A 13,202-nucleotide genomic window follows, 5' to 3' on the forward strand; every position below is an offset into this window, starting at 1 on the left:
GGTGTGGACCCGCACTGTGTGTTGTTTCTCCTCACATGACCTCCACTGTGTCTCCTCACACCGCTCCATCTGCTCCACACAGGACGACCAGGTGACCTGCTTCATTCTGTTCTACAAGAAACCTGTTTATGATGAGTGTAGTGCTTTTAATGCATGTTCTCTCTCTTTGTCTCGCTCTCTCTGTCTCTCTCTGTCTCTCTCTGTCTCTGTCTCTCTCTCGGTCTCTCTCTGTCTCTGTCTCTCTCTGTCTCTGTCTCTCTCTCGGTCTCTCTCTGTCTCTGTCTCTCTCTCGGTCTCTCTCTCTCTCAGTCTCTCTCTGTCTCTCTCTCGGTCTCTCTCTGTCTCTCTCTCGGTCTCTCTCTGTCTCTCTCTGTCTCTCTCTTGGTCTCTCTCTGTCTCTGTCTGTCTGTCTGTCTGTCTCTCTTTGTCTCGCTCTCTCGGTCTCTCTCTATCTCCCTGTCTCTCTTTGTCTCGCTCTCTCTCTCTCTCTCTCTCTCTCTCTCTCTCTCTCTCTCTCTCTCTCTCTCTCTCTCTCTCTCTCTCTCTGTCTCTGTCTGTCTGTCTGTCTCTCTCGGTCTCTCTGTCTCTCTCAGTCTCTCTCTGTCTCTGTCTGTCTGTCTGTCTGTCTCTCTTTGTCTCGCTCTCTCGGTCTCTCTATCTCCCTGTCTCTCTTTGTTTCGCTCTGTCTCTCTCTCTGTCTCTCTCTCTGTCTCTCTCTCGGTCTCTCTCTCTCTGTCTGTCTCTCTCTCAGTCTCTCAGTCTCTCTCGGTCTTCAGAGTGCTTATTTTTCTCATGTCTTTGTCTTCATAGACACTGTAGTTGAACTGTGAGTGTGGGTACGGTGGTGAGAGGCTCTTCATTGACCCTTCATGTGTGTTTACTGTCTCTCACCTGAAGCCCAGAGACGCCTCTGTGACTGTCTGACTGACTGACTGGTAAAACGCAGCAGAGAAATGTTCTGATCTGAACGTTTTTGAATCGGCTCCCACTGATGTGTTGATGTTTTGGGCAGTGAGCGAGCATTCTGGTCCCCTGCTAGTTATAATATGAACGAGCCTGGTGTTCAGAAACTCGTGAGGTCTGGATGGTTGCTGTTAATTTATTCCCATAAGTAGAATAGTTGGGGGCGTCCGGGTGGTGTGGTGGTCTATTCCGTTGCCTACCAACACGGGGCTCGCTGGTTCAAATCCCCGTGTTGCCTCCGGCTTGGTCGGGCGTCCCTACAGACACAATTGGCCGTGTCTGCGGGTGGGAAGCCGGATGTGGGTATGTGTCCTGGTCGCTGCACTAGCGCCTCCTCTGGTCGGTCGGGGCGCCTGTTATGGGGGGGGAGGGGAAACTAGGGGAAATAGCGTGATCCTCCCACGCGCTACATCCCCCTGGTGAAACTCCCCACTGTCAGGTGAAAAGAAGCGGCTGGTGACTCCACATGTATGGGAGGAGGCATGTGGTAGTCCGCAGCCCTCCCCAGATCAGCAGAGGAGGTGGAACAGCGACCAGGATGGCTCGGAAGAGTGGGGTAATTGGCTGGATACAATTGGGGAGAAAAAGGGGGACACCCCCCCCCCCAAAAAAAAGAAAAGCAGAACAGTTTGACACAAGGCAGGTGTTTTTTTGTTTTTTTCAGTGTTTGGCAAATTCACAAAGTTTTACCAGCCACCGCTAAAACCCATGTTTTTGTTTTTTCCCAACCAGCAACTTTTAGAAAAGAGTCAGACTGGAGCTGCTGGTTTGATTACCCAGTGGAATTTAAAGAAGGGGAAAAAAACAGGAGGTTGAAGGATGACCCCAGGGACCGGAGGTCAAACCCTTAGAGACCACCTCAGGAAAATTAACTTCCTGGGTTTATTTGAAACTAATGAATTTAAAGTACTCATCATTTACACTGAAAGACGAGACTGGAGCTGTCAGACAGATGTTTAGAAAAGATAAGTCACATTTAATAATGATTATCTGTCAATAGTGATTAATAAACGAGTAATAGGGCACTTGTAAGTTCTTACAACACACTAGCAGGTGTTTAGAAATATTAATAAGTGTGTTATTAATAAGGATATCATATCTGTCTGATATCTTCTTCTGTTTTTAATCTAAACTGAACCTCTTCCTCATAACATATAGCAGACCAGACTGTCTGCAGCGGCAGACTGGTGCTGACCTGGACCATGTAGGATTTTAGGACTCAACTAAACCTTCAGCTTCACAAACACCAGCTCTAAATGCTAATGTCATGTTGTATTTACACTATTCTTGTAATGCTGTTATCAACAAGTATTTGAAAGTGATGAGACAGTTGACCAGATGTTGAACCATCCCTGCCAGAGTAGACCAGCTTCACAGCTGAACACCATTCAGTCTTTGTCAAGTCTTAACCTGCCAGCATGCACGTGTGTGTGTGTGTGTGTGTGTGTGTGTGTGTGTGTGTGTGTGTGTGTGTGTGTGTGTGTGTGTGTGATGTTAAAAACATCCCCATTTTACATCATTTATATATCAATAATGACAATAACAAATTGGACCTGTTAAAATTTGTCTTGACACTTAACCAGATTTGGAAAACCAGGATGAGAACTGGCCGGGTGATTAAACAGTAGACCATATTAAAAGGTAGACCAGATTAAACAGTAGAACAGATTAAATAGTAGAGCAGATTAAACATCGGATTAAACAGTAGACCAGATTAAACAGTAGACCAGATTAACCAGCAGACCAGATTAAACAGTAGATCAGATTAAACAGTAGAACAGATTGAACTGTAGAACAGATTAAACTGCAGAGCAGATTAAACTGTAGAGCTGATTAAACAGTAGAACAGATTAAACTGTAGAGCAGATTAAACTGTAGGGCAGATTAAACAGTAGAACAGATTAAACTGTAGAACAGATTAAACTGTAGAGCAGATTAAACAGTAGAACAGATTAAACTGTAGAGCAGATTAAACAGTAGAGCAGATTGAACTGTAGAGCAGATTAAACAGTAGACCAGATTAAACAGTAGACCAGATTAAACAGTAGAACAGATTAAACAGTAGAGCAGATTAAACAGTAGATCAGATTAAACAGTAGAACAGATTAAACTGTAGAGCAGATTAAACAGTAGAGCAGATTAAACTGTAGAACAGATTAAACGGTAGACCAGATTAAACAGTAGAACAGATTAACCAGTAGAACAGATTAAACATCAGATTAAACGGTAGACCATATTAAACAGTAGAACAGATTAACCGGTAGACCAGATTAAACAGTAGAACAGATTAAACAGTAGAACAGATTAAACTGTAGAGCAGATTAAGCAGTAGAACAGATTAACCGGTAGACCAGATTAAACAGTAGACCAGATTAAACAGTAGAACAGATTAACCGGTAGACCAGATTAAACAGTAGAACAGATTAAACTGTAGAGCAGATTAAGAAGGAGAACAGATTAACCGGTAGACCAGATTAAACAGTAGAACAGATTAAACAGTAGAGCAGATTAAGCAGTAGAACAGATTAACCAGTAGACCAGATTAACCAGTAGAACAGATTAAACGGTAGAACAGATTAAAAAGTAGAGCAGATTAAGCAGTAGAACAGATTAACCGGTAGACCAGATTAAACAGTAGACCAGATTAAACAGTAGAACAGATTAACCGGTAGACCAGATTAAACAGTAGAACAGATTAAACTGTAGAGCAGATTAAGAAGGAGAACAGATTAACCGGTAGAACAGATTAAACGGTAGAACAGATTAAAAAGTAGAGCAGATTAAGCAGTAGAACAGATTAACCAGTAGACCAGATTAACCAGTAGAACAGATTAACCAGTAGACCAGATTAAATGATAGACCAGATTAAACGGTAGAACAGATAAAACAGTAGAACAGATTAAACGGTAGAGCAGATTAAATGGTAGAACAGTTTAAACGGTAGAGCAGATTAAACGGTAGAACAGATAAAACGGTAGAACAATTTAAACGGTAGAGCAGATCAAACGGTAGGGCAGGTTAAACTCTAGAGCAGATTAAACGGTAGGGCAAATTAAACTCTAGAGCAGATTAAACGGTAGAACAGTTTAAACGGTAGACCAGATTAAACGGTAGACCAGATTAAACGATAGACCAGATTAAACGGTAGAACAGATAAAACGGTAGAACAAATTAAACAGTAGAGCAGATTAAACGGTAGAGCAGATTAAACAGTAGAGCAGATTAAATGGTAGAACAGATCAAACAGTAGGGCAGATTAAACGGTAGAGCAGATTAAACTCTAGAGCAGATTAAACGGTAGGGCAGATTAAACAGTAGAGCAGATTAAACGGTAGGGCAGATTAAACTCTAGAGCAGATTAAACGGTAGGGCAGATTAAACTCTAGAGCAGATTAAACGGTAGGGCAGATTAAACAGTAGAGCAGATTAAATGGTAGAACAGATTAAACGGTAGGGCAGATTAAACGGTAGAGCAGATTAAACTCTAGAGCAGATTAAACAGTAGGGCAGATTAAACACTAGAGCAGATTAAACGGTAGGGCAGATTAAACTCTAGAGCAGATTAAACTCTAGAACAGATTAAACGGTAGGGCAGATTAAACTCTAGAGCAGATTAAACGGTAGAACAGATTAAACAGTAGGGCAGATTAAACAGTAGAGCAGATTAAACTCTAGAGCAGATTAAACGGTAGAACAGATTAAACGGTAGAACAGATTAAACAGTAGGGCAGATTAAACAGTAGAGCAGATTAAACTCTAGAGCAGATTAAACAGTAGGGCAGATTAAACACTAGAGCAGATTAAACGGTAGGGCAGATTAAACTCGAGCAGATTAAACTCTAGAACAGATTAAACGGTAGGGCAGATTAAACTCTAGAGCAGATTAAACGGTAGAACAGATTAAACGGTAGAACAGATTAAACGGTAGGGCAGATTAAACAGTAGAGCAGATTAAACGGTAGAGCAGATTAAACGGTAGAACAGATTAAACGGTAGGGCAGATTAAACAGTAGAGCAGATTAAACAGTAGAGCAGATTAAACGGTAGAACAGATTAAACGGTAGGGCAGATTAAACGGTAGGGCAGATTAAACAGTAGGGCAGATTAAACGGTAGAACAGATCAGATTCTTTCTCTGCTTCGTTTATCTCAGATGAACCACGACGGTTTGAATCCAGCACTGTTTTATCCTCCACCACCGAACTGGGACCTTTCTTACTGGGTTGTTCTGGTGTGTGTGTGTGTGTGTAGGTGTGTGTAGGTGTGTGTGTGTGTTTTCTACCTCTCTACCACTGCCTTGTGTGCTTCAGATCTAGATTTGACCTGCAGTGTTTTTCTGTTCTGAGTGTTTGGGTTTGTGTAGAGAAGATAAGAATGTCTCCTGACACTGTCATTTCTCAGATGTTCAGAGTGATGTAGATCAGATTATCTCCGTCCATTAACAACAACAAAATGAACATCAAGATATACGTAGACAGAAATTAAATGACATAAAATCCATAAAGCTAAATAAACAATACATCAGTGAGTGAGAAGGTGTCGGCTGAAGTCTTCGTTTATTAATTTTCTTAAAGCTATTATATATTATACATTACGTTGTTATATATATTACTATATTAAGCTATGACATGTACTTATTAGCCTGCTTGGTTAAATGAATGTGAAGGAAGGAAGGATTGGTAGAAGGAGAAAGGGGAGAATAAAAAGGAAAGGAAGGGGAGGAAGAGGTAAAGAGAAGATCATTCATCTCTCTCTCTCTCGCTCTCTCTCTCAGCATGTGAAGGCGGGGCCTCTGAAGGACCCGCTGCTGGACGACCATGGAGACTTCAACAGGATGTGCGTGGCCATGAAGAAGATCGGTCTGGACGACACGGAGAAGCTGGACCTGTTCAGGGTGGTGAGCGGGGTGCTCCACCTGGGCAACATCGACTTCGAGGAGGCGGGGAGCACCTCAGGTGAGCTGGGGGAGAGGGGCATATATTTGCACGGACACAAGTTCGGTCTGGCAAATTGGTCGCTTGCAGGTGACCTGGTGAGAAGCAGGAAATGAAATCAAGGCTGGTGTGCCGGAATAAGATTTGCCATGTGTCTCTTTTCTATTCCTTCATTTGCGAACATCCTGTACCCTTAATTTTGTCAATGAAAATTTTGACAAAAATATTTCATTGACGACCTTTTAATTCATGAATTAATGGTAACGACAACGTTACTGAAAAAGTATTTTACAATACAAATAACGACGAAATCTTAAATCATTGTACACTGACGAGAAAAAACCAGACAGAAGTCCATGCCCTCTTCCAACAGACGAGAGAACCTAGACTGCGCTGTACAGTTCAAAACATTGGTTGTTTTTCTTGTTAACCAGTCACTTGCATGCATGAATCTGCAAGTCCAAGTGCAAATTCTCATTGCCTTCATGCGTCCTTCTCATTGGATGGTTTGTCCCTGCTCCGTTCATGCCCGTGCAAATGCTAGGTTATGAGAGACTCTGGAGAATCTGAATCTGAGCGTGAACTGTTTGCTGTCTATGGTGTAAACGGCATGATAAACTGGCTCTGGCTGCATTATGAGTTCTCAACACAAGCGAGTGGGACCACCAGCCAGGTGGGAAGAAAGAAGAGAGAGGACCTATGGGTACCTTTCTACTGTCAAATTGAAAAAAAGACGAAGTGCGTTGTTCCCAAAGAGACCGGAGAGCCATATGGCTGTACCATGGGCGGAAAAAATACCACCAATCTCAAACGTCATTTGAAGACATGCCACCCTACAGTATCTGCCAGGTATACTTTCTTCTAAAAGGGATTTTTGCAGCTAGAATGTCCTTCAGCAAAATCAGTACCATATAGTATCATGATAATTATGACTAAAACATTGACTAAAATTAAACTACAATTAAAACAGAGGTCCGCTGACGAAATCTTGACTAAAACAAAGCAAAATAAAAAGACTAAAATGTGACTTTAAACCTACTACAATTTCCAGTAAGCGCCTCAGACTGACACGTAATTTACAATTCTTGTCAAAATTAACACTGCCTTTACCATTGCTAAGTGTCAACAGCATCTAAAATGGATGGGCGAGATGAGGCTGAGACACGGCTACATGGCTACAAACAAACTTTATGTGACTTCACGGCTGTCAGTCCTCTTTTGTTTTGTAGCTTCTGGAAGGTGTTGTGTACAAATACTCTCTAACTCCATTAATCAATAAGGACACTTGAGTCCCAGCCTCATTCAGTTTTTTCAGAAGCTAGCTTCCGTAGCCGTGAGCTAAACAATGCGGTGTTGGTTGAACAGGATGTGTGACCGTAACCAACGTTTCAACACGTACATGTGTGACGCGATGACAGTGCTCATACATTAAGAGACTGAAGCTTCATATTCTAACAATATGTCATATTTCAGTTGCAGTTGATAAATTTCTATCTAGTATGGACATCTTCATAATGGAAACGGGCAAATATAGAAAGATCTCGCCTTATCTCATCATCAGCCGCTTCTCCGGGGTCGGGTCGGGTCGGGTCGTGGTAGCAGCAAGCTAAGTAGGGCACTCCAGATGTCCCTCTCCCGAGCAACGCCCTCCAGCTCCTCCTGGGGGATCCCAAGGCGTGCCCAGGCCAGATTGGACATGTAGTCCCCCCAGCGAGTTCTGGGTCTACCCCAGCGTCTCCTCCCAGTTGGACGTCCCCGGAAAACCTCCAAAGGAAGGCACCCAGGAGGCGTCCTAATCAGATGCTGAACCACCTCAACTGGCTCCTTTAGACGCGAAGATTCGATGGTTTTTGGTTTTGTGCAATTCACTCATTGACCCCCATTCATTTTACACTTTACTGTGTTTTGAGTCCACTAGTGGCCATTTTCAGAGTAATGTACCTTTTGTGAAGGCTGAAGTACCTGATGATACCTACCGAGTCACTGTAAATGTCAGTCAGTCAATGAGAGATTAGTTGGTCAGTCACCATGGCATTTGAATCATTCTAGAAATTTCATTCTTCAAATGTTCTCGCTCCAAACACGGCATGTTTCCTTCTCCCATTCAGCGGACACCACTGTAATGTTTTCTGTCTGGTGTGCTCCATTTTTATCGACTGCTATAATGTTTAGCCCCTCTGGCTTTAATTTCTTGTCCGTTTGGTCCCATTGTGGTCAGTGGAACACGGCCCTCTGATGTGTGGAGGACTTGCTTTTGGTTTTCAGAGGAATCCCTTCCTGCGTTCTCTCCCTCTGTTCATAATTGACTTATTGCCGGTGGAATAATGAGAGCTGCACTGTATTCCTTCTGAATCCTTTTTTCCCTGCACTCAGAGGAATGACTTGTGATTACGTTATTGAACGCATCACAGAGGGAATAATGTAGTTCTTTTTGCTGTCATTTCGGCTGTGGTGTTTGTTGTATTTCATGGGTCAGGATGTTGCATCGCAGAATGTCTTCAACGCTGCACCCCACTCCTCATTTCTCACAACATTTCAGACAAGCAGCCCCCGCGGGGCAGAAACTCCGTTACCATTCAAAATTGAGTGCTCCCTTGAGTGTATCCCTGAGTGAGGAGCCTCAGCTCTCGGTTCCTCCCTGTCGTTTTTTCACTCCGGGGGAGGCGAGGCGAGGAGGAGTGTGTTGGGGTGAGGATGGATGAGGAGGAACAAGGAGGGGTGGGGAGAGGTGAAGAGAAGTAAGGAGGGGTGGGGAGGGGTGAGGTGGAGCGAGGAGGGGTGAAGAGGAGCGCCGCATGTGGCCGATTGAAGAGACCGATTCTCACCATGGGGAGCTGTCATGGTCTGTATTATTGAGCGCATGCAGATTGAGGAGGTGATGGTTGAGTCGGAGAAAAGGATCTGACGTTCAGCCGGTAGTCTGAGCATTATTAAGTACGGGAATTATCACCGCCTCAAGATCATCATATATTTACTTTTTCTTTCTTTCTAAGGAACTAAATAACAATTTTGCTGTTAGACCTCTGGAAATCAGCTCCTTTACTCATTCCTTGCTGGATGAAAATAGATAAAACGGAAGCCATCAGAGCATGTGAGGAGAGAGAGAAATGGCCGACTGTTTTTCTGCGGCCAACATCATGGCTGATGATGCCGACCTACCGACTGACCGACCGACCCCTTCCACATATTTAAAGGGGTTGTTTTCTTTCTTCTTCGATGAATTGGTATAACCACTTTCTTGTTTATGAAACACATTTGTGACATTTTTTTCACCTAAAGATGTTGGTTTCCTGTTCTCCGTAACCACCTTTAACAAAGCCGGCTTGGGGTCTTATTGAAAGAATAATGTCTCATTCACAAGTCGCTACTCTGATTGGCTGGCAGTATTTCTGGCCCTGTCCCCTCCCTTGACAGAAACGGTGGCTGCACAATCAGAGGTTACCTCACTCTCGACATGGATGGCGTCATGCAAAATCTGGGTTGGTTCTCGGTGTGACGTCAGCTCGAGGGTCAATGTTGATTGGCTCGTTCAAATGGTGTTATTTGGTCCCATGAAGCAGCTGGTGAAACGTTACTTAAATGCTGTCAAAACAAGAAGAATTCACCCGAGACTGGACACATCTTGTCTTCCGCGAAGCTCCACCGTCAACTCAAACATCAGCTCCAAAAGTCCTTTTCCTCCGTAACTCAAAAATGGATGTCCTGGCGTCCGGGTGGCGTAGCGGTCTATTCCTTTGCCCACCAACACGGGGATCGCCGGTTCGAATCCCCGTATTACCCCCAGCTTGGTCGGGTGTCCCTACAGACACAATTGGCCGTGTCTGTGGGTGGGAAGCCGGATGTGGGTATGTGTCCTGGTCGCTGCACTAGTGCCTCCTCTGGTCGGTCGGGGCAACTGTTCGGGGGGGAGGGGGAACTGGAGGAATAGGGTGACCCTCCCATGTGCTACATCCCCCTGGTGAAACTCCTCACTGTCAGGTGAAAAGAAGCGACTGGTGACTCCACGTGTATGGGAGGAGGCATGTGGTAGTCTGCAGCCCTCCCCGGATCAGCAGAGAGGGTGGAGCAGCCAACGGGATGGCTCGGAAGAGTTGGGTAATCGGCCAAGTACAACTGGGGGGGAAAAGGGGGGGGGGAAGGATGTCCTTCATACATGTAGATTTACACCTGACCTCAAATTTGCACTTTAAATTTCTCTTCTCATCTCATCTCATCTCATCTCATCTCATCTCATCGGTAGCCGTTTCTCCGGGGTCGGGTCGCGGTGGCAGCAGGCTAAGTAGGGCACTCCAGACGTTCCTCTCCCCAGCAATGTCCTCCAGCTCCTGGGGGAGCCCAAGGTGTTCCCAGGCCAAATTGGACATGTAGTCCCTCCAGCGAGTTCTGGATCTACCCTGGGATCTCCCCTCAGTTGGCCGTGCCTGGTAAACCTCCAAAGGAAGGCGCCCAGGAGGCATCCTAATAAGACCACCTCAACTGGCTCCTTTAGACGTGAAGGAGCAGCGGCTCTATTCTGAGCCCCCTTCGGATGTCCGAATTCCTCACCCTATCTCTAAGGCTGAGCCCAGACACCCTACGGAGGAAACTCATTTCTTTAAATTTAAATTTCCTTTAAATTTCCACTGTTTAACTACCCTTCTTCTTGCACGGGGCTTATAACAAGAACAACCCTAGAAAAATACCTCAACATTACAAATGACCTGCAGTCAGGAGGTAACAGGCCTATTTGCAGTAATAATAATAATAATAATAATAATGATAATAATAGTAACTTTATATAGCACCTTTCAAAACTACTGTTACAAAGTGCTTCACAAAGAAATAAAAAAGCAGGAGAACAAATACAAAATCGCATTCAACAAACAAAATAAAACAGTTAAAAGTAGGTATAAATAATGGATAAAAGTAACACGTAAAAGTAGCACATAAAATAATTAAGAAAAAGCCATACGGTAAAATTAAGTTTTAAGAGACGCTTTGAAAGAAGGCAGAGAATTTTCTAAGTCAACATCCTCAGGTAAGCTGTTCCAAAGGGTTGGGGCCCTCACTGTCACCCTGGGTCTTCAGCCTAGACCGGGACTAGCTAACAGGGCCTTATTAGAGGATCTCAAGCTACAGGCTGGTGAGTGATGATTTAGAAGTGCAGCTAGGTAGCTCGGTACGAGATCATGCAGGGCCTTAAAAGTCAGGACTAACATTTTAAAATCAGTTCTACGGCGGACAGGCAGTCAGCCAGTGAGGGAGCTGAAATAGGGGAGATATGATGATGCTTTTTATGATTAGTGACAGGGAAGTTCCCTACGTGTTCAGAAAATACTGCGGGTGTTCTTGTTTTACCCTGTTTGAATCTTGACGGATGACGTGATGACGTTTTGCCCTCCTCGCTTGTCTTGCAGGCGGCTGCACCATAAAGAACCAGTCGAGTCAGACGGTGGAGTACTGCGCTGAGCTTCTGGGCCTGGATGAGGAGGACCTGCGAGTCAGCCTCACCACCAGGGTCATGCTCACAACTGCAGGGGGCATCAAAGGAACAGTTATCAAGTAAGAGAACCTGTCCCTCTCACCTTCCCACACACAGGGCCGTCGCACAGAGGGGTGCAAGGCCCTGTGCGAATGTGACGTGCTCATTTACATGCACGCTTATGAGTCACGGTCACACACGAAGCATGCAGCTGTTCTACTTCTACTGCACACGGCATCTTGGTGCAATACATTTTCAACAAGTAGGGTAATGGGCACCCGGGTAGCGTAGCGGTCTATTCCGTTGCCTACCAACACGGGGGTTGGCAGTTCGAATCCCCATGTTACCTCCGGCTTGGTTGGGCGTCTCTACAGACACAATTGGCCGTGTCTGCGGGTGGGAAGCCGGATGTGAAGAGTAGGGTAATTGGCCAAGTACAATTGGGGAGAAAAAACAAAAACAAGGATGATAATGCAGCAGCCTCATGCACGTAGTCTCAGCTGTGACCTATTGCTATTATAGTCTTTCAAAGGAAAAAAATCAACTGTAAAACGATTGGTTTTACATCAAGTCAGCTCAGCTGTCACTTTATTTTGGCATGCTGAGGTATGACAGTATGTTACAATTCAATATTTCAGGTCTATAGCCTACATTTAATTCAGAGTTTAGCTCAATTTTCAGTCCGGTCGTTACACGTAGCCTACGGTCACAGTCACATGCACCTGCTAACTTTGGACGCCTGCTCAGCCACCACATATCTGAAAGTGTTGACAAATTTATCCAGCGATCCTCGCAGTGACTTATGAAATTCTTCTTGTTAATTTTGTTCCTTTTCTCCCCCACGTGACTCTACTACTACTACTACTACTACTTTCGGCTGCTCTCGTTGGGGGTCGCCACAGCAGATCATCCGTCATTTCCATTTTTCTCACCCACCTGACTCCTGTTTATGAAATCGGGTTGCGCGCTTGTGCAGCCGACATTGTTTCACCTTCTCCTTCTTCCTGGCGGTGAGCAGCGAGATGGAGCTCACACTACGTAACGACGCAATGTTGAAAATGAAAAAACTGAATAATTTGGTAGATTTTTTTTTTTTATGTGATCTTGACTGTGCATACTGGAACTGACACACAGGAATTTCATTTTAGAAGCATGTTGGGTCAAGAACAGTCATAAAAAATTATATATATTAAAAAAAAAAACACTGCAGGATTGCAGGCGAGGCGCAGGTTCCTGTGCCGTTGCACACTTGGCACAGCTTATGCTACGATTCCGCCCACGCACACACAAACCCAGTTTTTGCCAGGCGTTCATGGAGTGCCATTAGCTTCGTCAGCCAGTATGCGCAAATCATGTCAGGGCCTGGTGCAGCCCAGTTCTTCATGCTTGAGACTCGTCGTTGGACATCGGCCACTGGGATGATGGCTGGTTCTTGTTCTGGGATATTGCTGTGATCAAGTCAAAGTCAAAGTGTCTTTATTGTCCCTTACACGAAAATGAGTTTGCAGCCAGTATCATAAAACTCTCACACAAAAACAAAACATACAAACACCAAGGCAGAACTGACAACAGGACACAGTGCGCAAGGAGAACCAAAAGAGTTCAAATATACAGACCAAGGAAACAAGCGGTCTGTAGACACCAGATGCATACTATCTACCATTTAACAATTGGAGACAGTGAGGACAAAGGAAGCCTTGTACCTCTTAGTTCCAATACTGGGCATCCTCAACCGACCACCTGAGGGTAACAGCTCCATCTCTGGCCGAAGGGGGTGACCTTGGCACTCCAGAAGGGAAGTAGCCTTAGTGAACACCTTCCTGTTATAAAGGTCAGTAAGCTGGG

General features: G+C 44.6%; 1 protein-coding gene across 3 annotated transcripts in view; it reads left to right on the forward strand.

The window, feature by feature from the left end:
- The window catches only part of myo6a (myosin VIa), a 190,685-nt gene that overhangs the window by 72,073 nt on the left and 105,410 nt on the right, over positions 1-13,202 (forward strand). For all 3 annotated transcript variants that reach the window (XM_056295131.1, XM_056295132.1, XM_056295133.1), the window contains exons 11-12: positions 5,737-5,917; positions 11,293-11,437. In XM_056295131.1, coding sequence (XP_056151106.1) covers positions 5,737-5,917; positions 11,293-11,437 — 326 coding nt within the window. The remainder of the gene's footprint in view (positions 1-5,736; positions 5,918-11,292; positions 11,438-13,202) is intronic.

This window comes from Lampris incognitus, chromosome 15 (genome assembly GCF_029633865.1).
Source record: "Lampris incognitus isolate fLamInc1 chromosome 15, fLamInc1.hap2, whole genome shotgun sequence".
Taxonomy (NCBI): Eukaryota; Metazoa; Chordata; class Actinopteri; order Lampriformes; family Lampridae; genus Lampris; species Lampris incognitus.